The following is a 27,539-nucleotide window of genomic DNA, read 5'->3' on the forward strand; positions in this document are numbered from 1 at the left end:
GAATTTTGTCCCATTTGTTGCCTAACAGACTATGTATACACATACACACATATATATATATTTTAGTAAAGAACTGCTATTCCTTCTCCCATCTTTGCTTGAAAGCCCCATAATTTCAAAGTTATAATTTGGAGGGAAGGGGTTCAAATTTCCCATCCCAGGAAGGTTCCTGCCTTCCTTGACAGACACCTGTCTTTCAAACCAAGACACATCAAAAAGTGGTTAACTTCACAAACTGCTAGAGTAATAAAACATGACAAGCTAATAAATATTTTCAACATTTTTGTTAAAAGCAGAGACAGAAGCCGGTTTTTCACTACATAACTAAACAGTAAAATATACTTCTCATATAATCTAATCTACTTGTAATCACATTCCGATTGACAGAGACTATATATGTGAGATTCCAACACATCTGGATCAGTCCAACACCGTGAATGCAGTGCTTAGCAGCATACATTAATAGGATAATGAGGCAGAGCCACTTCTGAACATGCAATTCACACAGCATAGTTAAGTCTCCCACAATTCCCCCTTCACCACACCTTGCCATTTTCTGTCTGCCATGCCCACAATAATGATCCACAAACACCCACATAACTGAGCTTCTCTTCTCTATCCAGGGTTCAGGATGTATTTCACCAACAGAAAATGGAATGTCATCTATTCAGAAACACATAGCCACACATTTATCCAATGTATTCAAAGAATCACATCTCTGGGACAAGGATGCCTGCTCCCACAACCAGCAAGGAACATGGAGTGAATTACTTCATTTCACTGGCCACATTGCACAAATTCACCAGCTGCTTTTCCTCAGGCAAGCAGTGAAGAAAGGAGAAAGTGCAAACTAGAAATGCTTATTGCTCACACTGCCCCAACAGTGGCAGAAATCCTGCCCTTCTGCTGTGGCCACTGGCAGAGCTCCTGCCAACACTTACACAGCCAGGCTGGCAGCCATGGCATTTTACCAAAACCAGTTTCTGTAAAGCAAAGAAGCAATCATTGGTTTGTTGGCACTGTCTGCTGTAACCCTGCAAGCTGTGTCACACAGCAAGTGGTGCAGGCACACACACCTGAGACCAGGAAAATGGAGTTCTGCAGATCTTCACTCTACCACCAGCACATCTCACAGCGCCTCATCTTTGCTGTGTACCCAAACACATTTGTGGCTCTGTGTTAAGCACCTCAGTCCCCACTCAAACAAGGTAATTTAACTCTTTAAGATTTAGATCCAGTTAGAACATTTCTAGGGAATATTTCTGTGGTCAATGCAAAGACACATGGCTGACTCAAATAGGGGGCTTTCATTTTGCCTTAAGTTACTGGTTTTGTGCTTTAGTTGCATTCTCTTCAGAAAATATGAAGCTGTGTAATCTAGTAAATCTGATGGATGTTACTGAAGTATACTGCTACAAATAACTGCTATAACTACAGCCCTGTATAAGTCTCAAAGTAAAAAAACTCCTGGAGCAGGCAAGGGCTGTAGTGAAACGAGCTCTACACATTTGAACGGCTTGGCTGAAGATTATGATACAAACAGACAGAAAAGACGCTCTGGCCTGAACGCAGCCAGATTTCTGTCACTCACTGTTTCTCAACTGGAAAAAATAATGTCATGATAGAAGAAATTACTGAGCTGCCTCAACATATCTGAAGTGATCCTCAGAGCAATGCAAAATTAGGATTCAAGCCTGCAATCAGCCGCCCACTGACAAACTTTCTGTCGGTATGTTAATTCTTACCAGATGGATTTAACAGTGGTCTAGGGTAAGGGTCTATTTGCACTAAAATTACATAGGAATGGGCACTGGCAATGCCCAACTTCTGGCAATGTCCACTAACAGCTACCACACTAAGAACAGCTGAAGCACTCACAGAGCTGACAGGCAAGATGCAACATTTTAAAAAATTATCTTTTAATACTGAAGGAGTACTAGGAGGAGAGAAAAAAATTAAAAGCCCTCTGGCCTCCTTAATTCTGCACAAAAACATTACTTAAGAAAAAGTATTCCAAGACAGACACAGTACACAACAAGCAGAGGGCTGGTTGATAGAGAAATTACAGATTATGGACATTGTCACCATTTTTCCTCCAGAGGAAGCAATCATGTGGCCACCTATTCCCTAGAAGACCCCATGGAACATCAGTATCTAAGGTTTATTCTAGTCAGGGTCAAAAGATGAATGTCAGCATATGAAAAGAATAACAAACGCAACATGTCAGACACAACTACATAACCCTCAATTACAAGGAAATCAGAAAAAAAAAAGCATATGTGAGAATTTCAAAACCAAAATTAAGGGCTGATGGGAATGAAGTGCTTAAACATCTTTAAAATGTTTGCATCCAAACCTTGTTACCTAAAATAGCAACCACACAACTTGCAAAGACTTTTCTTTCAAAATTAGAACTCAGGGAAGGCACCTTAAAAGTCCAAGTCCAGTTCCTGACTCCTGCAAGGAACTGCATATAGTCCTGGAACTGCATATAGTCCTGTCCATAAATTTATGAACTTCCTTCCACATGATTTATATTCATTTCCTCTTGTGATGACATTGTCTTTTACCTTAAATTAGCTTGTAAGACCTCCAGGACCATTGACCAAATCTACATAGGGATAGAGAGTCCTGAGTCCAAGAGTTCCCTTTTCTTAATTCAGAGCTTTGCTTATGGTGACAATAAAATAAATAATAAGTTTTTATAGTTCTACTAGTTTGATTTTCTTCTGCCACATCCCTAATTGGTGCCAGTGCAGTCTCATGGAGTCTGATCAAATACATCGTGAAGCATTCTAGGTGAGACTCCAGCTCTGCCTCATCTCTAACAATTTGTTTATCTGGCTTTACACATTTATTAACACTACAAGATGATGTTTCTATCCTGACTATAAAAAACTAAAGACAACACAGCAACAAATGGGTAAAAGAGCATATATTTAGCATTAAGGCTTGTGGTGGAACCAACCCATTCAACTCACACAGAAGTCCAGAAAAACACAAAAACCAGCAGGTTCATTCCCACAGTCTGAATCTGCTATTCCTAGAGGTAGGTTCTTCTCCTCACCAAAAGTCTTAAATTTGGGTTCTCCTTGGGGACTTTTGTTCAGCATATACTTTGCTCAGTAGCATCAACAATGATATACTGCAGATTTAGAAACACCTATTTTATATCTATATAAACTAACACCACATCTAGAAACCTTACCAAACAAAAAAATTTCCCTGATACTTAGCACAGATTTTATATACCTGCTGTTTTGGCATTTTTGAGCATACTGGTAACATTTCTGTTAGTTACTCTTCAGTGTTTTACCTGCTCTACACAAATGAACACAAATTATGGAAATATTGCATATTTTTAAAAAATTCTTTCATCATTTGTTTCATTTACTGGTCTGAGTTGGTTTCCATGCCTTTTAGCTGACCTGGCTTACTAGAAAAGCAAGTTCCAATTCTGAACCCCAGCATTTATCACAATTCAAATGGCAGTGGTAAAGCAGTACTCCATACTTAAATATGGAATAGAATTAAGCAAATGTTGTGCCTATAATGTTAATGAAAACAGCAAATTAACAATTCCATTTTCTGAAGCAGAGAAAAGTAGAAGTTAACAAAAAAAATGAGGGCCCAAACCTCTCTTTTAATTGATTCAAAGCACCAAGGACACAGGAGAGAACAGCAAGCAACTGCTACAAAAATAAAGTTGCAGGATGAAATGGGGGAATTTATAAAGTATCTTCTGCTGTGTTTCAACAAACACAGATTCCCACAGCGTTTCATGGTAAGAGTCCAAGTACTAGACATTCAAAAATTAATGTGAAAAAGAGGGGTTTAATTAGGGAAGAGCAAGAGTATTTCCTAGATAACGAAGTTTCAAAGGACTGAACAACTGGACAAAACTCCCTTCAGAAAAGACAATAATACTGAGGTATAGAAAACATTTATGTAGATTCTCTATCTTTTCCATGAAGAGACTGAAAAAAATAGAGCAGGAAAAAGCAGACCAAAATTGAGTCACTCACCCAGACATCTGTAGGGAACCACAATGTGCGGGTGACCATTGCACTGCTTCCATCCCCTCTTGCACCAGTTCTGTATTGTTACTGGCTGGTTGGCTTCAACAACATTGGTGATTTGCAATTCAGGGTACACCTAGCATTAAAAGAATAGAAAAAGACAAATGTTATCACAGGTATGTACTCTGGGTCACTGTAACACATGTTTGCAAGAACACAGTATTCACCTTCCCTGTCTTCTCCATCTGCTGCTGTGTAAAATATTTATGTCATGGTATGACTGTGTGCATGTATCTGGAAAGCTGGTGCGTCTGTTCATCAGTAAAAACATCTGGCTGCCAGTTCAGAAAAATTATGGTGGTAACAGCTTAGTCAAAATTATAACTTGGCCAGTTGTATTTGACTAAGGTAAAGATCAGCTAATCATGCTTAAATATCTTCTCCCCCTGTCTAGGCTACTGCAAAATTCCATATACAGGGCATATTCTCTGTACAACTAAACTTAATAGCATGACTTTATGTTCATCTCAACCATTTTAACCAACAGCGTAATTCTTGACTGCTGCAGTCTGTCTAGCACTAAAAGTCTGTTGAAATAGTTACTCATATTTAGGTTTACATTACCCATTTCTAAATTGCTGAGATCAAAATTCTATCTGCTTTAATACTGCAATACACTTCTACACCCACAACCATCACACCAGCAAACTTGCTGATTAATTTATTGGCAAACCACAACTTTTGCTTTTTATCCCCCTCAGTCTTTATTCCACCTCCATTTTCTATGCTAACACAGCCTATAGCTCTTGCTTCATATTTTTCAAATTGGCAATCTACCAGTCCTAACATGAAACTCAGACGGTACTAATTTTCCTTTGCCTTTCCTCAAGCAATCCTTACCAATTTCCAGCTGTGTGTGATCTGAGTACTTAAGTGCTCTGAAAATACTGTCTACTCATATCTACCAATGGAAAGAGAAACAGAAATAGGAACAAGTCTAAAGTAACTGGAGATTGTCCAAAAACGTCCTGCAGAGAAGTAATATAATCCCAAAAAACAGAAAACTGGGTTAACATTGGGTGAGTTCTGAGAATCCAAAACTGGTGCTTGGAAAAGTACTCTGAGAATCTTGACAGTCCTACCTCAAGTAAAAAGGATTTATCTCAATCATGGATCTCCACTGAGGTCATGGCATCTGAGAGGCAGTGCCTCCTGGCATTTCCCTCACTGAAGGTTTAAAACATAACCATGGCAAAAATGAAGCAAGCAGTTTGAGCTAAAGTCTTAAACTTTAAAAGACACTAACAAACGACAGTGCAGCCTTCTCAGATTTGAGATCAGTAGTCTTTAAACAAATGTGGCCTGGTCCATACACATGGGAACAACCAGAAAGCAATCAAAGGATAACAAGAAATAATTGAAAATAATGTCTTACTTTAAATACAAGACATGAAGAGGCTATAACAATTTTAAAATTGAACTGTATTAACAGCATAAAACAAGGTCAGATACAACAACAACACCAGGGAAATTACTACACTGCTTAAACAACGCACTTTATGTTAAAAGCTTGAATATCAACCCTGTCTTGTCTTCCAAAATACAATTTATTAATCAGATACTTCTTTCCTTGTACAAATACTTCATAGAATCCATCTGTCAGATCTTTGCCAGTTTCAGCAGCAGACTCAGCTCACTACAAATGATGGCTGAAGAAGCACAGAGGCTGAAGGTGCAGCCTGGGATGTTAACCCAGCATACAAGGTACAGTGATCTCAAGAAAGCCCACAGGCAGAACTGAAAATGTGGAAGTTCCCTACACTCAGAAGACTGAAGTTTTACTTCCTTTCTTTTGTCAGCAGGTGGCCAAGGCTGATAGCCATCATCCACATTACATACAGTTGCTTATTTTCACGCTTCTTGCAGAAGATAACTCCAGGGGAACTTGCTGCTCCCCCTGCTCCATCAGTGCTTCAAACACTAAACTGTGCACTGCAACAGCACGTTCAAGGTAAGCTCTTGCACATGCTCATGATCCCTGTAACAGCACTGCCAAAACGGATTAGCAGGAAACTTCACACTTTAACTGCTGTGTAAATAGCAGTGCAAGGTTCCATAGCTGCCTCAAGAGCTAACAAGCGTGATGTGAGAGAAAGATTTGATTTTCTTTGGGGTACTTCCTTTAGTATTGTCATGCTGAATTCATCCATTCATACCTCCACAAATGTCACACTCATGCAATTACAACCCGTGGTTAGATAATACTGGGTGCTGTCACAAACCATGTGCTTGATATATCAGTGTCAACTGACATGTTCTCATCAGGGACATTCAGCATTGCCCAGGGTTAAGTGTCACTTGTCATCAGCAGAGGAAATAAATGCCTTAAATGAAGACAACTAAGGAAATTTTGAAATGGATAGACTGAAATGTTTTAAAAAGGAAATTAAGACAAAAAACTCAAAACCATTTATTTACCCACATGAATGTGTACATTGCTTTAAAGTGACAGAAAATAGGATTCTGATCCACAAAGATAAGAAGATAACTTAGTTGCTTTCCTGAGATGAATTTCTAAAGAGTGAAGAGCCTCATTGAAAGAATAATATAGTGAGAAAAATAAGTTTATATATTATTTTTATTTTTATATTACCCAAAACCACCACTTTAACTGCTGGTTAGTAAAATGGACCAAATCCTAAGTAGTTAGCAGTATTTGTCAAAAGTACACAAGGACAAAGAAATACAAAGAAGCCTCTTCTTCTGTTACTACATCAATTACTGAACTCCTAATTTCCACTGACAGCTCACACAAAGCTCAGTCCACCCTTTAGGAGAGAAAACAGGCTTTGAATTTCATTATTAATAGGTTAATGCCACTGTATGTGCCAAGGAGAGTTCCCCTCACTAGACTTCTACAATGTATTTGCTCTGAATTGAAGTGAGACCTAGTTAGTGGCACAGAAAAATGAGTCTTGTATTTGTTTAGTGTCCCTAATGAGCTACTGCTCCTTCTACAGTGTCAGCTGAAGCAGTGCTAGAAAGCTGCAAGATAACCAAACTTTCAACATTACTGTAACTTGCTGTAGAGAAGTTCCTTTCATTCATCTTAAACAGTGGAGAAAACAGAGAGCAATGTAACCTAGAAAATTTAACTGGCAATCAAGAGTTACAGCTACATTTTCATTTACTTCCATTTCTATTACCAAGTCTCCCTATATATTGACTGCAGGAACAAAAATCTAAAAAGTCACTCAGACTATCCAGAATTTAATATAATCTTGCTAAAACTCAGGTTTACCACTCCCAGCTTTGATGCTGCATAGGTTTAGGACTAAAATGTAGACGTCCTTAATAAAAGAAGGAGGGAAACAGGATGAGAAAGCCTTTGGGTTGAGATAGACAATTTTCACCAATTACTATCATAGGCAAGAGAGACTCAATTTGGGGAAAATATTTTTAATTCCCAATTAAAGGAATTAAAAAGGGGACATAATGGGACAAGCACTGATCTCTCTGACCAGTAGGAACACAAAGCTGAGTAAAGGAAGGTTTAGGCTGGGTATTGATAGCTGGGCACTGGAGCAGGCTCCCCCAGGGAATGGTCATAAGAGTTCAAGAAGTTCTTGAACAATGCTCTCAGGCATGTGGTGACAGTGTTGAGGCTGGTTTTGTGCAGTGCCAAGAGCTGGACTTTGCTGATCCCTGTGGGTTCCTTCCAACTCAGGATAATCTATGATTCTATGAAATGGCATTTGTATCTGTCTACATACAAAGGTGTTGATGACAACACTAGTTGGATATGCTTTAGCCAAGTGGAGATCAGAAACTATTTTGAAATAAATCTGAGAAAACCAAAGAGGCTACAGCAGAGGACAGCACCAAACCAAAGAAGCAGCCAGGCCACCTCCACCACAGCTGTCTCTCCTGCCAGTATAAGGAAGAGCAGCCAAGAGGCCTCTCAGCATGATTGGTGCATCCCCAAATGTCTCCTCCAGCCATCTTTGAGGATTGATCTCTGCAGAATCACAGACCTGTGACTGACTGGAAGGGAGCTCTGGGGGTCATCAGGTCCAGCCTCCCTGCTCAAGGAGGGCCACCCAGAGCTGGCTGCCCAGGACTATCTAGATGGCATTTGAGTATCTCCAGGGGTGGAGACTCCAGAGCCCTTCTGGAGAACTCTGCCAGCACTCAAATACAAGCATTATGTAGAACTGAAATCCCTACGAGAGATACTTTTTGGTTTTTTAAATTAATCTCTGATACATGATTATATAAATAAGTTTCTCCATCCAGTCACATATGTTCAGCACATCTTGGTTCAATCTTGGAGTAGTACTTGAGTAATCATGAGGCAGCCATCTCTGATACCAAAATATATTTAAATTCAAAAGCTTAGTATTTCACCTACTGATATTATTCATTATGTCCCTCATCTTCTAGAGTAACTTTGACTATTCAGAATACTGTTTTCATCATATTTTCAAATAAAATGTTAAAAAGTTTTCAAGGTTAGCTGATGATTAGGAGATTAGTGAAGCTATTTCAATGTATATCTTCGGTTTTTATTAGACAATCTAAACAACAGCAATAGAAAAAACTATATGTAAATCTTGGAAGTACTCTTAGTGTAGATGACTGGAATTAGTGGTACAGATTTATTCTTACTTCTCCTTGAACATAAGGATCTTTCCCTGTATATGCTAAAAGCAGAATCACTATAGAGAAGAGAATAAGATTCAGAGTAACAAATGGTATGAATTCCTAATTGAACAAACGGAACAAACATGCACAGACTTGCACATAAACACACAAACGTGCACCCCTTGTGAAATACAGGGTGGCATTACACCTTAACATGAATTTAATAGGGGAAAAGAAAAAAAAAAAGAGAAACAGTATCTTAGCTAATATAAAATATAACCAGGAATTGGTATACATCTTCACCAATGGTTTCAAATGCTAGACTACCTGGCAAGAGGTAAGAAAAAATTCTTTAAAATTAAGATGCACAATTAACATGTAATTAGTTGCCATTTTTAAATTGAAATCTTAGTATTTTTCTTCAAATTGTATCCCACATCAGTTTGAATTCTGACAGCTCTAAATCAGAAATATGTATTCATTTAATTGCCTGTCTGAAGTGGACATATTTTCTTCTTACTGTTTACTTCTATTGTCTCCTAAATCCTTCAGTTGTTTGCTATATGTATTTCAGTGAAGTAATCTGCAAACAGTTACTACAAAAGAATACACATATTTAATAACCAGCATTTAGGAAGACCAGGGTCTTAAAACTGCTAGTGGAAAAGATCCTTTGACAACAATGGCATCTGAAGGATAATTAAACAATGCTTCAAGTATGAGAACAAGTTTTGAATTCCAGATTAACAAACCACAGTTGGATAAAAAACTATTTCTACTCCTCTCTAACGCATATATAGAATCTATAAAGTTTCTGCTTCCCAGAACTTTGCATTGATGTGTTGAAGAGCAGCAACAAGCAGACATGCTACAATAATTTCCAACTGTTTGGCATATCCATGAAGAGGAAGGATAGGATAATTATTTCTGTATGTCCATGCACAGTGCCTCTGTAAGCTTTTCAACCTACAACCTGGGAAGCAGCAACAATGCAGAGTCTCAAATTAGCTGCAGCAGAAGTGGTGTCACATGAGTAGCAGTGACACAAGCACCATCAGCCCTAAAAGAAATGTCCTGTTCTCAGTCTTTCAGTCTGTGTCTGGAAAATAGGCAGCTATAAGCAGAATAAAGTTATTAAATGTCTCATGTAAAATGCCCTACTTTATTACTGGTTTTTACAACCAGTATTCTACATTACTTTACAGCAGCTCCATGGCTTTCCCTGTGGTAGCCCCCCTGCCCAGGAACCATCACTCCTCCAACCCAGAGCACTCCCATCACCAGCAGAACAGCTTTCCTTCTCTGTGCGCCATGTCTCTGTGGCTTCAGCTGTGTCCTGTCTCATCTGAACACACTCAGGCACTTGCTACTGGCTTTCGCAGACATCAGCCTTTCTACACCAAAGCAAGGCTACAGGGCTAGCTGAAGCTGGCATCCAAACTTCTCCTGTCACTCTCTGTAAGCCAAGCAAAGCCTTCAATTGCTCAAAGAGAACTATGACAGTCAAATCCAGTATTAGCAGCCCTGGAGCTGTTTTGAAATTCTGTCATGAGCCAATATGAGAAACAGCAAGGCAACCAAGAGGGAACAGCTCCGCCTCTGTACCATGAGTTCCAGGCATCTAGTGCTGCAAGTTAATCAGCATAGCATCTCAGGTATTGGCACTAATTTCCAGCAGCCACTAGGGAACACACAGTTTAAAAGAAAAAGTCTATCAGTAATCAATTCTTAAACTAAAACCCATACCAAATTACTTAGCATAAATAAATAATCCCAGGCTGAATGTCTTCCAAACCAGCCAGGGAATTTTTTCTATTAATTAAATCCTGAGGACAAATTTCCGGAGACACACTACTTCTTATCTTCAGCTACATCCTCTTGCATCCATCCATAACATCCTTTCATTTTTAATAGCTCCAGCCTCACTAGCTATCGGAGTCAACCCTCAGCCTCACCTAGGAGTTTCACATACTGATCTTCTGTTTCTTTATCCAATAAATCACCCTTCTTTCCAACATCTCAGCTGCTTCACTGTTACACAGAGTTGCTCTTCAAGATTTCCTGCCACAAAACTCACCCACTATTTCAACTCCTTTCACCCCAACTCTTGCCTCTCCTATCCCCTCATCCTGGCATTCTGATCTTATGGAACAGGAAAAGGAAAAGGAAAAGGAAAAGGAAAAGGAAAAGGAAAAGGAAAAGGAAAAGGAAAAGGAAAAGGAAAAGGAAAAGGAAAAGGAAAAGGAAAAGGAAAAGATGTAGGTGTGACTGTATGTGTGGGAGCAAGATGGGAGATGATGAACCTTCTAGGCATCAACCACAGACCAGGGGGAGATGGGGCAGAGATCAAAATGTTGCTGCAATTTTTACTCCTGGTCAGGACAATACACACTAAGTGCTTTTCTCTGTGAGCAGTGTACACACAACATCTTGATATATCATTCCAATTGCCTTGACTATTGAGAGTGGTAGAAACATGAGCTGCTTTTAGTGCAGCAACCAGTTGGGTTGGTTTACCCATTATGAAGCTTCATATGTATATAATCTCTTCTCTTAAAATTCCCTTTTGTGCTTTTATCTGGAATTTCATGCAAGACTGCCACTTACCCTGTAAATAAAGTGTTCAGAAAGGCTCCTAGCCATGAGGCAGCCTGCCCAACCCTAACCCATGCACCAGGTTCCGTATTTTACACAGACCTAAACTGAACACTCGTACTGGCTTTCTCTTAGCATTTTTCTCTGCACATGGGGAAGGCAGAAGCCTATGAAAGCAGAAATAAGGCTGCATGGTCAAACCCATCCTTCTCACTGCCTCTCAAGTTCTTGATTTTATAGTACAAGTGTTTGTATGCAGTAAGAAAACCAAACCAAAACTTGAGCCATGCCAAGAATATTCTGTTTACCACATCAGGTTCTCTAAAGCCTCTCTTGTGTAATTGCAGAGGATACACAGCTTTTCATACTATAAAACCTCAGAGTAAACAGAGCTGGACTTAGTCACTTCTAAGCTGCTTCCCCGTCCACTGTAAGCACAACAAGCACTTCTACTTCTCCAGAAGCATTTAGAAGGCAGAAGTATTTTATTCACAGAGTCAGCAAAGTCCACTTTGTCAAGTCACCACAAGCCTGTTCAAACATTCATTCTCCTTGAGTTGAAACCTCATGTGCCTGTTACTCTACAGCATCACAAGAAGCAATTAACAGTTTGGGGTTTGGGGTGTTGGCCCAGTTAGAGAAGTTAGCAACACCACTGTGATGACATATTTAAGAAGGAAAAAAAGGTGCACAATTCCTCTTTCTTCTCTCAGAGAAATTCTTCTGCAAGCCGTGGTGAGGACTGTAATACAACAAACTGTTCCCCTGTAATTCATGAAGTACATGGGGGGATGCAAAATTCACCTGCAGCCTCTGAGAAGAAGGCACTCACACTGGAGTGGGTGAATGCTGAGAAACTGTGATCTGGTCAGAGGCTTGAACAGAGAGAAAGAACTCTTGCTTCCAGAGATAGAGGAGATGACCCTTGCTTTTATACTAGAACACAAAAAACACTTGTGGGAAGACTGCTTTGCCATGGGAAAGACTCATATTGCAGCAGGTTCAGGCAGAACTGCTACTCATGAGAATTAGAACCACGTTGGAAAAGTTCACAGGGAACTGTGTCCCATGGGAAGGACCCCATTGCACAGCAAAAGAGACTCTTCTCCCTAAGTAAACTGAAGAAAGATTTTTTTTTTTTTTAGAAGTGACCAACTGACTAAAACCCCCATGTTTTGTCTTCCTGCACTGAATGTGAGGGGAAAAGAAGGGCTGGGGGAGGGAAAACATGTTTCTTCCCAGTCCTTACCTCAACTCATGAGCCCCTTTGGTCTTTTCTTTCCCCCTCCTCTGCTCAACTATAGCAGAGGAGCATGAATAAATGATTTTCTCCTGGGTGCACTGGCATCTGGCGAGCGTCAAACCCATGACAAGGGGTTGCCTCAGGCACTGTGGCACCAGAACAAGAAGGTGGGACAGAATAATGAGAGAACCTGGGTCCGGTTTCTCCTGCAGGCTGCCATCCCTCCAACAGCACAATCCACAGGAAGGTGAGGCACAGTGCTCTCCTGACAGGAGCTCCTCAATCACATCAATATATGAAATGCCAGTGATCCACATAAAACAACTAATACACAGGGAAGGTGCTTAAACAAAACTGTGTTGGCTACAGCACCAGCATCCTGGGGACTGCAATAAAGGCTCAGCTACCTGATGAAGATCTTCAGAAGCAATCCTTACTATTCTTTTTAAAAAAGCAAATGTGAGAAGAATAAAATAAGAACAAGGGGGAAAAATGTCCACCACAAACTCCCAAGGAGTCAAACAATGTCTGACCATTCTTGTGGTGGTACTATCATAATGGAGATGAAATGCTGCATTTCACTTCAAGCATAACATGTTTCAAAAAGGGCTGGCAAGGAAAGAAGCAGATACTGTGCCAGCACTTTCTGCCCAAGGATGGGGCACCATTCTGAATGCATGAAATAACAATGTAATTGCTTTGTGAAAAGTTACTATTTCCTTCTCCCCAGAATTTAAAAGAAGTCATTAAAAAAAGTGAGCTATAATATACATATTTTAAATCATCAAATTACCTACCTGAATTACTTTCACAAGTCTGATCAAAAGAAACTTCCCACCTTTCTATAGAATGGGAACATATGTGGCTGAGTTGTTGGTTATGGATGTTGAGGAAATCACAGTACAAAATAAATCTAAGCTGTAGAAGAAAATCTGTGAAAACATATTGGGAAAAACTTAATTGCTTTCTATTGAAGTATTTCCAATTTCCACTGCTTACAAAATTACCTACTTTATGTCAAAGTTGTCTTTGAGGGCATGCAAAAACTGTCACAAAGGAACAGGCCCAGTGTGATTTTTCATAATCTAATTAATGTATGCATTCTTGAGTTTCCTGCAGATATAGCCAAAAGGTAATTTATTAATCTAAGAGCCTAGATTCATTTGTATGCATGCCCCATGAGACAAATAAGGCTGTGATTTCCTTTTTCATGAAATCAACTTCAGGCTCTAGTACCAAGAATGTGAAGTGGTATTACAAAGTCACATTCTGAAATAGTGATACCTCACCATCCAGGACACAAGGAAACCATGCACAGCTTAAGTGCAGTAGTGAAAGCTATAGAGAAAAAGTTGGGTAAGTCTGCAAGTTAAAATGGACTACCTGACATTCTAAAATAAAAGCTGACCTCAAAAGGAAAATAAAAAAAAACAGAGGGGAATAAAAACTAGAAATGGAATGAAAGAATGAAGAAGGAAGATATAGGGAGGGGGGGGACCTGCAGAAAACACTGAGAGCAGTAACATTTCTTGTTTGTGAACTACATGCATTCAGTGTCATGTATTTCCATGTCTTGGTCCTTTAAACAAGATACCTACAAGTAATTACCTGAGCAGCTGTAAGATGACACTACACTCTTCTTTCTTTATAAATCAAATAGCAATGTTTTTTCATCATTATTGTTCTTGTGAATGAGATATACATTACATAGACTATTGTTTCTAAATACATACTGAGAATATTTACTGTCAGAAAAAATATAAGATAAAAAATTATTTTTTAAAGAAATAAAATCAATACTTTCTTGACAAATATTTATAAACAGAAATCATAATTTTCTTTTGTCCAGAACAATCAGAATTGCCTCACCATTGCATTGCACAGATACAAGTCAGCCTGAAACCTGCCCTCTCAGGACAGCAACCTGCACAATACATGACTGAAGATACATCAGACACTTCTTATGTCCATTACCGATATTAACTATATCTGAGATTAAATGAAGTTCACCATGAAAGCTTATCAATAAAAACTTTCACTAAGCATTTTCTGAAGCACTATCTACTTAGGTGAACTGCAATTTGGATCCACTACCAAGACAGAAGTTCATCAGTCTTTCATACTTCATATGAGTTAGTGTTTCAAACTGGAGACTCTACAAAATGGCTATGCTCCAGAACAAAGGCAATAAATTCCAGTTCAAAAGCTGAATAAGCTTTAAAAATGTACTTTTTTTCTGATCAGACCCATCAGACTTATTCAGGATTTCATTTTAAACTTGCAAGCCTGAAATAACTTTCAAATGCAGAAAACCCCTAATGATACAAGTGTGTTTACATGCCCCCTGCTACCCTTAGAATTTCCTGAAAAAAATATAGGAAACATTTCAGAAATGTTGATACTGCACTTTAAGAGACAAAAAACCTTTTACACTTTAATTTGCTTCAGGTATTCAACTTCAAATAGGAATTATTTCAAAGGACCACTGTTTCTCAGGGTTTGGTTTTTTTTCTTTGAATGAGTATTCACAATCATTTTCCAAAGAAACTGAAAACTTCATAAAAGAAGAATAGTATGGTGAATCATAAATATTGCTGAGATTTTGTGGGGGTTAAGCTTTGTCTTTTTCTTCAGAGAATTTTCTTCCCACTTGTTGTCATAGAGATGGTGAATAGAATTAGATTTAAAAGATAGAAGATGTAGCCAAGGCCTTGACATATCACTGCAATGGTTCTGGGGGAGAAGTGCTATGGGGCTGGGTCAGTCTTTGCCTGGCTTGGAGGGTGGAAGGTTGTGGGTTTTGGTGCTGGACTTCTCTTGCCCAGAGGGACTCACAGCTGCCACTGAGCCTTCCCTGCCATTTCTCCTTGCCTTTGGTGGGCCACTGCTTGCAGGAGTGGCGCTGGACTGGGACTTTTTGGTCCCCACTGCTGCTGGGAGAAAGCCCCACCTGAGCCAACAGTGCCCCTGCAGCCCTGGGGGAGTCACTGCAGCCTCTCTGCCCCACCCTGAGCCAACAGTGCCCCTGCAGCCCTGGGGGAGTCACTGCAGCCTCTGCCCACCCTGAGCCAACAGTGCCCCTGCAGCCCTGGGGGAGTCACTGCAGCCTCTGTCCCACCCTGAGCCAACAGTGCCCCTGCAGCCCTGGGGGAGTCACTGCAGCCTCTGCCCCGCCCTGAGCCAACAGCGCCCCTGCCAGTTGTGATCGTAGCTACACCAAAGGGGAAAGTGCTTGACAGGCAGGAAAAGGTTGTTAGTGGGTTTTTCCTTTTTGTGTTGTTGCTGTTGTTTGTCTCTCTTCTTACATATATATTCTAGTAAAGAACTGTTATTCCTTTTCCCATATCTTTGCCTGAAAACCCCATAATTGCAAAGTTATAATAATTTGGAGGGAAGGGGGTCATCTTTTCCATTCCGGGAAGGCTCCTGCCTTCCCTGGCAGACACCTGTCTTTTAAACCAGGACAGACTTCCACAGTAATTTGTTTCACATTTCCACATTGTGGGAAAAAAAAGGGGAGAACTCAGCATCAAGGCAACAGAGGCCTCAGCAAGTCACACAAAGAAGAAAATCTGCCAAGGAGCAGTTTGCACATATGGCATGTAAATTCGGCTTTACAGGGAGCAGTATCTACTGCTTATGTCTTTAATAACATTCACAAGCATTACTGAAAGCTAAAGTTCCAACGGGATATTAAGAAATCTTCATTAACCTATAAAAGTATCAAAACTGCAGATCACTACCAATCACTTTTACTCATAAATGGCACTTACTGTTTCTCCAATTTTGTTTCATGGTAGAGGAAGAGAAGGAAAAGTAGGAGAGATCATCAAGACTGCCACCTGCAAAAATCTTTGCAACAAAGTTTGGAAATTTGTCCAAGAAAGATGTAAAACTTCTGTTCTGTTTTAGTAAACTGATTGGTGTCTTCATTTCCAGCTACTAAATTGGACTGAGAAGTCAACCAAATTTTCTGTGAAACGCTGTGGTTGCTAAACAAGTAGGCCCTCATCCTGAGTGCCTCAATGATGTCCATTGGGTATTTATCAGGAGGACCTCTCAGTCATTCCTCATTTCTGAAAACAAGGGCTTCTGGCTATGATCCTTCCAGTGAAGCTGTACCCTGGAGTCCATTTCCAACTGCACAAAGGCACACTGAGCAAAGGCAAAATCAGAATAAACTGAAATCCAAGTAAATTATGAATCTTCTGAGATGTGTTGATCCTGAATTTCAAAGGACAGAGTAAGGACTGTAATCCTGCATCTGCTTTGCAATAGAAACCACTGCATAGCTGGAACATGCCCATGTACATGTCCCTCTGCACCCAGTATCTTGCCAGCAGATATCCCAGCCTACTCACAGAATCATTAAGGTCGCCAGTTCCTCATAATCCAGAGAGTTTTAATATTAAAAGTAATGATGATGATTTATTGTATGTGTCTTTTTTTATTTTTTTTTCACAGTAAACTGGCAAACAATACATTTAAATTAAAATGATCTTTGGCACCATTTCTCCAACAAGAATTAAGTTCACTGGATTGGACTGAAATAAACATAAATAAATCAAATATGACCATTCCAATCAAGGACTTCTGGACTGAAAGGATTTTCAAATTGCTGAAAAAAACAAACAAGAAATCCTTAACATTCCATACTGCTTTGGCTCATCCTGGGAGAGAAATTACTTCTTGCCTCTCAGAACTGCACCTACACTTCTCTTGAAACTTCCAGAACAAACAAAAAAAAGGCAGATCAAAGTTTTAAATGCTGTTATCTTCAGGATTATGTTTTGATGCAATCTCTTACTTTGCTCTGTGGTTTAGAAGTTTCTGGGTTTTAGTGGGGTAACTGAGATAAGCTTTACTTTAGCACTCATGAAAGTTAAACATTAAACTAGAATGAAGTTCCTTCTCCAAAGATTAATCTAAGTAGAAAAGTCAGTGCAAAGATTTGCAGAGATTTCTGTATTTAATTTCCAGCACAGTGCAAGCACTTTGGCACCACTCTGTTGCTGAAGCCTAGTGAAAAACACCAGACTGACCCTCTGACAATCTGACACCCCATAAACCAGAAATTCTATTACACAGCTACACAACATGATAAATTAATTTGCAAATATCAAATCCACTTGTGTTATGAAAAAGGCAGTATTTTAATTTGCCCAACAGCAGCAAAGAATCCTTATCTTAGAAACCAGCATGCAATACTGATGCTCCTCCTGAACCTCCAGCTGCAAAACCCTGGCAGAAGCCAAAGTTAGTGCAAAATCAGCAGCAATTGGGATTCTGCATTTGAGATGGAGGGTCCATATGCTTTTTCTCCAAATCTTTATGGCAGGTCTGTGGAATCTGTGGAACTGTTCAGCAACTGACTCAAAAAAATACATTTCAGATCAGATAACCACTACAAGGATACTGAATTACATAAAATTTCTCAGTCTTTCATTCAACTGTCAATTCCCCCCTATCCTTCCTGCTGTCATCACTCTGCCTAAAACTACCAACCTTTTCCACATTCCTTTATTTTCACCTGCCTTTTCTCTCATTTTCTGCACAGATTCTGGTGGTTTTGAATATATTTGGTCTCCGCTTATGTTTCTACTGCTGCTAAAATGAAATTGTGGATCCACATTTTCATCTCTGATTAACATATGGCCCACTCTTCATTATAGACTTGATTTGAGATCTGTCTTCTTGACTTAATAATACTGAGACTTTTTCCCCTTTCAAATTGCTCATGTTGTCTTTTTCAATTGCCAGAGAGAGCTTCCTGGTGAAATTCAGGGATTAACAGCATGGGTTCTTCTCAAAACACGTAGAATCAAGATGTAGTGCCTTCAGAAATATCTAGAAAGTTTCTCTTCACAGGCTGTTCAAAGACCATAGCAAAGCCACCCTCTGGTCAGCTGTCACGAGAAGTCCTGCCCTCACACCTCCTCCAACATTAGCAATCCAGCTCATCTGAAGAGAGGGTCAAAGAGGAAACTTGACCTTTTTCTGTTTGCTGGGGATTGCTTTGTGCCATTTCAGTTCCCCAAAATTCCTTGCTGCAAGATCAGACACATGTTAAAATTTAGCAGAGAAGAAATGAGGAGGAAGGAGATAAGAAAACTGATTGTTTCTGCAACAGCATGTACTGCTTAAGCTCAGCACTTGTGCCAAACCAGTGAATAACTGCTCTCCTGGTAAGAAACTCTTCAAAAATCAGCTTGCAAAATCTGACCATCTCAGATCTGGCTACAGATCCTAAGCTACAACTCAAGATATATAAGATGAGAGTCTGCAAAAGCAGGATCATTCAGGAACTTCAAGCCTGGCTGAATATAGGAGACTCCACAGTCTTCTACGTTTTTCCAAACTCCAAACCAGAGCAATGTCTCAGTTAAAGGAAGAAAATTGATAGGAACACATCATACCACTACTCAAGAGTGGCTTCAACCCATACTGGCTCCAAAATATTAGAAGTCATCTTCCAGACTTAATCAAGTAATTATCTGTTAGCATATCCACAGATGTACTCTCAGCAATAGCTTAACAATAGCTTTACAATCTCCTCTAAAACACTAAAAATACAGACATATTAACTTACATGGTATTACAAGTTTAGCTTTAATAAGACTAGTCTAATCAAGTCCTCCTAGCTTCCTTATTTAGAATCATGAATGCAATTCCTGCTTCTTAGATGAATGGGCTTTTTTTGGTTTTTTCCTTCTGTCAGATGGAGCGGACAGACTGGTCAAATTGTGTGGGAACTTGGAAAAGCAACATTACCTGCAAAACTTCACAGATGTTTGAGGAAACACCAAAATAATTTTTTTTAAAGTCTGTAATTGGCTCAAACAAAAAAAGCAAAAAAATACTCAAGGATCTTTAAAGTGCCTTAAAAAATGAAGTTCCTCAGAACCTGAATTTACAAGGAAGCCATTTATCGACCGCAACTCTGACAGAGATATCTTACCAGGCCAAGTGGAAGTGAGTAATGAATGGACAAATCAGGTGTTTTATAAATGCCCAATTTTCACTGTTCTTCAAGAAAAATTGTGACTCAAAATAAGAATTTAAAAAATAAATTGCATTCACTTGGAAACATTGTGTGGTTTCTTCACACAGCTGGAATGGGACATCTTGAATATCATTACATTCCCATGGGATCAGTAATTTTCTAACCTACAGGGATGCTTATAGAAAGAAACTATGCTGGTAAAACAAACATTACATTGGATAATATTTCCTCATATCCAGATAAACAGCACTCATGTTTCAATATTCATGTTTAGGCAGAATTAAAAAAAAACCAAGGTATTGTCATTACTGTACAAATAAGTGTTCTTTTTTTCTGTTTATATATGCAACAGTGTTGGCACTCAATAAAATACAAAGCTGATGTTTAAGAGATACTGTGATGCATCTTGTAAACACTACAGTGTCTTTCTAGTAGGAGCTCGTCTCAGCTCAAGAGAAGGAACACTACCAAAAACCAGGCCATGCAAAACCAATACAATGCCTTAAGAACTCTGAAAAAAAAAAATCTGAAAATCAAAAATCCTCACCTTTCAAACTTTTCTCTTAGTAATTTGAAGTAACATCCCTCCAGTGAAAATCCTGTCCCACTCAAGTAAAAAACACGAAAAATTAACAGCTAAAATTCTGCTTAAGCCATTAAAAACATGCTATATACTTAAAGGGGATAAGGTGGATAAAACCAGTATTAATTGGACAGATATTCTGAAACCTTTCCATGATTATAATTAATCCACAACCATCTAGAACAATTTTTTGTAAGGAACACACAACTATAAAAAAAAGATTATCTGTGGGATTTTTTATTAGCCAGAAGCATACAGTATTTGGAAGATTAAAGCAGGCACTCAGTACAGTGCTACATAATCATTTTAATTGGATAAAGGCTAACTGCATGATAATGGTGTTGTATGAATTAGAAATTAGAAAGTGGTAGTAGTAAGCTGCTTGGGAAAAAAGGAATGTCCCAGAAATCAAGAAATACTCTCCCCATCCAACCTGGGGCCATTGCCCTGCTATGAATTCAAGCAAATGTACTTCCTGACAGCTTCAAAGCCATGGAAAGAGGGAAGCTGTCTTTTGTTATGTTTGCCTGCAGAACCAGCAACAGAAACTCTGTGAGTAATGACCTTTTCCTTGCCAAGAGACCTCTGAACATGAACCTATTTCGTGATACCGATCACTGCTCCTACCACAAGTTTCATCGCTGCTATCAGGAAGCAATCACCTCTGTAGCCAGTATTTTTTGATTCCCATATCTTCCAAAGTAGATGGACAACAGTGAAATGGGAAAGGAAAAAACAATAAAAATAGAAACTTGCTTCCACAAAAACACCCCAAAACCAAATAAGAAGCCAGTAACACGACCACCAAAGCAAGGTAAGAAGATATTAACAAGGTAAAATTAAGATAAATACAAGCCATAGCACAGGAAAGCTATAAAGTCATCCAAAAGGGATGGGGACAATCACAAAAGTATGGAACATGACACAAAGCTTGTTACCTATTCATACACACAAAATCATGCACAGAGACTTGAGGAGGACCAGAACAAGATGAAGCCCCTGAACACTCAAAACCACTCAAACCCTGCAGGCAGTCTTCCAGGTCTCAGGAGCACCATTCCCAGGAGGCATCACTCATCCATCTGCAGAGGTACCTTGCAGATGTTGGGGCTGTGGTTTCAGTGCCTTAACTGGACACAAGTCTGACATTGCCAGGGCACAATTCCTGCATTATTCCATCTCTTGTCTATTTATTGCTAAAATCTCTCCAAGAGCCACTGCTAGCACAGAAGCTCGATCAAGGAACTGACCTATCTCTGAAAACATTCCCCTAAGAATAAAAACTGCATCACAGTGGAAAGTGCCAGGAGTTCAAGAGGACCCAGACTAATCTTGATCAAAAGTGGGACAGATCTGTGCCAGACTGAATTGTCCACATAACCATGGTCTCAAAAGGTGGATGAAAAAAATCATACAATTGCCTGGGTTGGAAGGGACCCTAAAGATCATCTTGTTCCAGCCTCAGTGGCCTTGGACACATCCAGGGATGGACAGCCACAGCTTCTATGGGCAACCTGTGCCAATGTCTCACCTCCCTCACAGGGAAGAATTTCTTCTTAATGTCTAATATTAACTTATTCTGTCAGTTTGGAGCCATTCCCTCTTACCCTGTTACTACATGCTCTTGCAAATAGTTTCTCTATCCTCCTCAAAATGGCTGAAACATAATAGCTGTACATTGATAATAGATTTTTTTTTTTTTTTTTACTTAAGGTAGCCATCATGCTTTATGCCTATTATGTCTTATTATTTATTAAAGGAACAGTTGCTACCAGTCCATCTCAGAAGCATTCTTTGAAAAAGTCCTTATTTTTAAATTTCATTTCTTTTTGAGATATGCAAAAATAATCAGCGCAGAGAAAAACAAGAAGGGAGATTATCAACAAAAGAAAGACAGGAATCATCTCGCAACATATGCTCCAATTTTTATTAGTCATTTGATTTGAATTATATTTCAATGGTAGACTAAAGCCCAGGCAAAAAATCCCAGCCTTCTTTCTCAAGAAGGTGAGTATTTTCTCAAGGCTTAGCTGCAGGATAAATATACCATCAGTAGTAATCCTCTATTTCCAAGCAAATCAAATTCAAGCACTGGACAAAAGAGTAAACTCGTTCAACCTTTGCAGGGGATCAAAAGCTAAATAAAACCTAAGACCTTAATAATCAATGCAAAGAGTGCTAAGATACCATTCAGTCAAACTTTTAAGCATGACTGTACACATCTCAGAATATATCAACATCCATTTCTGTTGAAAATGTCATTTGTTTCTAAGGACATTCTGTGCTGCCAAAAGTCTGTATGTTTCCCTTTTCATTATAGGGATCATTTTCTCAGAGCAAAATTGATGGCTCTTTAGACTGCTGAATTTCAAGTAGTGCAGGTTTAAAATTCATTTTCACCCTCAATACTGTGGCTATTTGCTTTGAGAAACTAGAAAGGGTACATTATGCAGCCTAGATAAAAACAATAATTTCTATTACAATGAAAATGACAAGGTGGAGAGAAACCATTATCAAAGCAGTAAGACCATTGTCATTGTGTCTCAAGTTCTCAGAAAAAACAGGCTAAACAATTTTTCTCTTTTCAAAAACCTTGTCATCCCTGGCAGATTAACAAACCCTTTAGCAGGAAGAAAAAGACTAGAGAAGGATCTGCTGCCATCAGTGCTGCCTGAAGTAGGCTCCAGGACAGCAAGCACAGTAGGATTATCAGACATGGTAACAAGAGGAAGCCAGGCAAATAAATTAAAAAGAGATGGGCTGGTCATTTGGTGGCCCTTTTGGCCCATGTAGTGAACAGGGGACATCTGGGGATTGTGGGGTGAATTAATATCAAAGCTTCAGTATGGTCATACCCCAGCTTGTACTGGGCCTGGCTAAACTGGCTTTTGGGTTTCAGAAGCAGCATACCTAAATACATGGCACAAAACCAGGGGATTTGAAAAAATGACAGGACAATAATTCTGGAAGAATTATGGTTAGAGATCAGAAATGTCAACAGTGGTCTGTCAACAGTTTTAATGATTTACCTATTACAGTGATTTATTTTCTGCTCCATGTAACAGTTAAGAACGTAGCAACAGGCATTTATAATTCTGTTATTTCTGGGGAGGATTTTTGTAAGAAACACACACTGAGCACAAGATGGTCATGCATCCCAGTGATGTTTAAAAGGAAGTGGACACTTGTATTGACTTTACAAAAGAAACCAAGCAATCATGAGTGCCAAGTGTAACACCTCCCAAAGCCAACACTCACTGTTCATCTGAAAGCTACTCCAGGCATCTAGCTAAAGATCCCAAAGCAAAGCAGCCCAAACTCCCAGGTTTAATTCACCCTCACAATATCCAAACACAAACTTTTTTTATCATAGCTGTGGCTTGGTCTTGGGGGAAAAGAAAAAAAGCCAACAAACAGTTATACGCATACTTAAAATGGAAATAGGCATCTCCAAGCAAAACTAAGTGGAGGGGGAAAAGTAGGGGGAAAATGCATTAGACAAAGTAATTTTTTGCCAGCTGTGATTGTTTAACAATTAATTTCGGACAGTGAGTTCAATACACATGGCAAAATAATTTCAGTCCTTCAAGGAACTCATATAATGCATGCTAACTACTAGACATAAAATTCTGCATATAGCAGCTGCTCCAAATTGCTAATATGATAAACATACATCAGTATCTTCCATCTGAACAATCTTTTCCTTTAAACAGGGAATGAAACACACCTAAATTAACTTCCTACTCCGCATATTCATGTAACTCTGAAAGCACACTTTGACAAAGGGCAGGCTCCAGATGGGTTTTATGAACACTGTTAGGAAGACAGGAGCTGATTGACCTCCAAAGGCACCCTCCTACAACAATAATGTGTAGGTGGGGGCAACCCAACTCCTCCCATAAAACAACAAAAGGCAAATCCAGGAACAGCAGTACCCACCTGCTTTGGGACACCAGCTAACCACCCATAAGGTGCTGTTAGGAAGAAACTTTCCCCAGGGGTAGTTATTAAGCAATTGTGTAGTATGGCACAGGTTTCCTCAGAAACAGAAACAGAAATTCCTCAGAAACAGCTGGTGCTGCAGTGTCAGCAACAGGACCCTCTGAGCAGTGGATTGATCTGAAGTGTTATCTAGAACACTCAACATCTTAAGGGTTCTGGCACACAGAGCTGTAAACCATCCAAATTTACACTGTGCCCCATTGTTCTAGCATCTATTGCACTTGACAGTTGCTTGCAGATGAGGCCCATGCAGTTTTACTTCCCAGCAACAGGTACAATCCATACAGCAGCATGCTAGCTAGTCTGACATTAGGAAATCACTAATATATTGTACTTCTCTACACAGCATTTCATTTCACCCAAGAAAGTTTCATTTTGTGATATTAAAAACAAAAAAACAAAAAAACCAAACAAACAAACAAGAGAAGCCACCAGCTTACATTGAACACTAGAAAATGTGCAGATATGCTTCCAGGACCACTTCCTATGAGTTCAGTGTTAAGAGTTCAACTTAAATCAAGGATGAAGTCAAGATACCATTCAAGTATCTTCCACTTCCTTTGAAAAAGCAATCTACTGTGTGAGCTTTGCCATATTTAAACTGTGTGATGTGTTGTCCAAATACAAACTCTGATAGTTTCTATGCTGCACTGAGCTCCCACTCAAAAGAAGTAAAGCAGAAACAAGCAACATTAATCTTTAAAACATGTAGGTGTTCTGCTTATGCCCTGTTCCTCCCTTTCTGCTCTGCAATGCTCCTCTACTGCTTTTACTTCCTGCATCCAGACTTCAAAATCCACCTAAGCTGGCAGTGGACCACAAGAGGAAACAATGAGATGTACTCGGAACATCTCTGCAGGAGAAATACAAGTCTCTCTGTAGTCAATGCACCTCCTAGCCCTGTGCTCTGCACCACTCTGGCCTTGAACTGTCAGGACAAGCTGTTTTAAAAGAAGAGCTGACAAGGAGGCAGAGGAACACATCTATTTCTAAGTTTTGATGAAAGAAGAGGCAGCATTTTTTATTTTTTGAAGAACACCTTCAATTTTTTCAAAAATACCTTCAATCAGAGTCAGAGCCAGAGAATACATAAAGTATCTTTTTTTTTAATTAATGGCAAGTGGAGTTTCCTGATATATTAATTTTTTATTATTTTAGAGCCAAGGAGCCACAGAGCAAGATCACTGCACTTGTGCATTGGGTTTCCTTTTGGTATGTCTTTCCTGGTCTTTCCCAAGCTGGAGGAAGAACTGGGAGCACTCTACAGGTTTTAGCACAGGAGTGCATCTCCCCCTGCAATGCAGTCATTATCACAATGCCTGAACAGCACTCACAAAGGATCTGCAACAAAAACCAGATGGACAGATTTCTCAATGGAAGTACAGGGTGGAAAAGCCAAACCTTCCCTTGCTTGCTGTCACTTCAAGTTCTGTAAGGAGCTGGGTAAAAAAACCCAGTTCCTCAGCAGATGGTACAAAAAGCTGCTGCTACAGCAAGAGTGAAGAACCAAGAAAGCTGCCAGAGTGCCAGGGAACACAAAGGCAGATGCAGGAAAAGTACCTGTCTGCTGGATTAGCAGAGCATTTACACTCAGCCTCTGCCTAGAAAGAAACAATCCTTTTTTAGTGGGGAAAAAAAAGCAACATTAAAGGAGAGAAAAGAAAGGAAAAGATCGTATTTGGCAAAAGCAATCAAAAAGGAGATTTTTACTTGGGTACTATTCCAACACAAGGGGTACCACATCTCAGCCTTGTTGCTTATTGCTTCTGCTAATGGGAAAATGCAAATTTGTCCCATTCCCTGATAGCAAGTACTGCCTTGCAGCCAAGGTAAACAGAAGAAAGCAAGGGAAATCCTAGGCATATTTGGAATACCAACCACAAAAACAAAAGAGTTCCCCAAAGCTAAGAAGCCAGTTTGAGCTGCATTTACTAGCAGTCCTCCACAAATTAATTCCTTTGGTAGAAGTGAGTGCTGTTATCCACTTCTCTTGTGGGGTCATAGGCAAGTTTAATAGCAAATATTAAATAATATTAAATAATATCAAAGCATCAGTGCCATTCCCTGGTCAAAGCCAAAGCCCAACATGCCACAGACCTGATTAAAGGGGTGTGGGGAAGGAAGCAGGACCATGGGCAAGAGTTGTACAGAACAGGGAGCTTCTTTCTATGCTGTTGGGTTGGATCAACTTCCATGTGGCTTTTTATTTTAAATTGCTGCCAGCAGATCTGAACTTTCTAATATTTGCTGCCCATTTCTGAATTTATTACCAGCATTCAAAAACCTGGGGATCACATGACTTCACCCCACCCCAAAACACCTGCTGGCAGTGACCCCACTGCTGCCACATGCTCTTACACCCCAGACCACCCCATGTCCATCTCCATCAGCAGCCTGCAGCACTGTGCACCTCAAGGGGGTGGGAAGGACATGGCAGGACAGCAGGACATTGGCAGTTTCCAGCAAACAAACCAAAAGCATACTGGTGAGCACAGCAGGAAAAGATGGGAGGGGGTTTGCTAGATTCCCACATTTTAAAACACCACAGCAGAATTGCTCACTTCAAGTTGGTAAAAGTATAGTGCTTCAAATAATTAAGAGAGATTAACTAAAATCTGTAAAATGCCCACCTCATTTTTAGAGAGTAGACCTGCCTGCACTTTGCCCCATGGCCTCATTTTTAGAGAGTAGACCTGCCTGCACTTTGCCCCATGGCAGGGCAGAACCCTGTAAGCCATACTTTTAACTGGAACTGGAGACACTCTAAAATCACGACCATCATCTAATACTAAGCTACTAAACTGTCAAGCACACAAAATAGAGCTTAACACACTGAAATTTAAATATTTACCTTTAAAACCCCAAGTAACACAAGGTCTCCTTGCTTCAGTTATGAGAAAATTTCAGATTTGCAAAAATATTATGTAAAAAGACATATCATGGTCACTTAGACCTTCCTCAGCCCCAGACAGGACTCACATCTATGCCAGCCCAAGTTGCTTGGGCTCTTGCCCAGTTAAGCTTTCTCAGTTTCCATGCAAACAATTTTTTTCCTTAGGGAATCAACATTTTTCTTATTAATCTCTTTGTCATTTAACATTCTACATCTATTACCTTCTGACTGCTTTTGTTTACCTCTTCCCTTTACTTTTGAGAGGGCTTTTTTTAAAAAAATTTTGAAATCACCCCACAGTCAGTTGATGGTTACACTCTGAGACCTTGTTCCAGATTCCTTCCCCACCTGCAGCATTTGTGGTTGAACCTCCAGCTACTGAGATATATCTCAAAAGTCCCCAAATTTTCTTCTCTTACTTCCATAATTAACATATTTGTTTCTGTAACTTCAGATAGACTTACTACCCTTAGTCATTGATGCATTTTTAGTTACTGATGCTCCTTTTATTATTCATTCTCTCACTCTCAATAATTTCATTATGCATAAATCAACTT

At 39.5% G+C, this 27,539-nt stretch overlaps 1 protein-coding gene across 4 annotated transcripts in view; it reads right to left on the reverse strand.

Moving 5' to 3' along the window:
- Positions 1–27,539, reverse strand: part of LOC117011060 (amyloid beta precursor protein) — a 192,730-nt gene that overhangs the window by 121,535 nt on the left and 43,656 nt on the right. For all 4 annotated transcript variants that reach the window (XM_033086324.2, XM_033086315.2, XM_033086307.2 and 1 more), the window contains exon 3: positions 4,026–4,155. In XM_033086324.2, coding sequence (XP_032942215.1) covers positions 4,026–4,155 — 130 coding nt within the window. The remainder of the gene's footprint in view (positions 1–4,025; positions 4,156–27,539) is intronic.

Source organism: Catharus ustulatus, chromosome 2 (assembly GCF_009819885.2).
Source record: "Catharus ustulatus isolate bCatUst1 chromosome 2, bCatUst1.pri.v2, whole genome shotgun sequence".
NCBI lineage: Eukaryota > Metazoa > Chordata > Aves > Passeriformes > Turdidae > Catharus > Catharus ustulatus.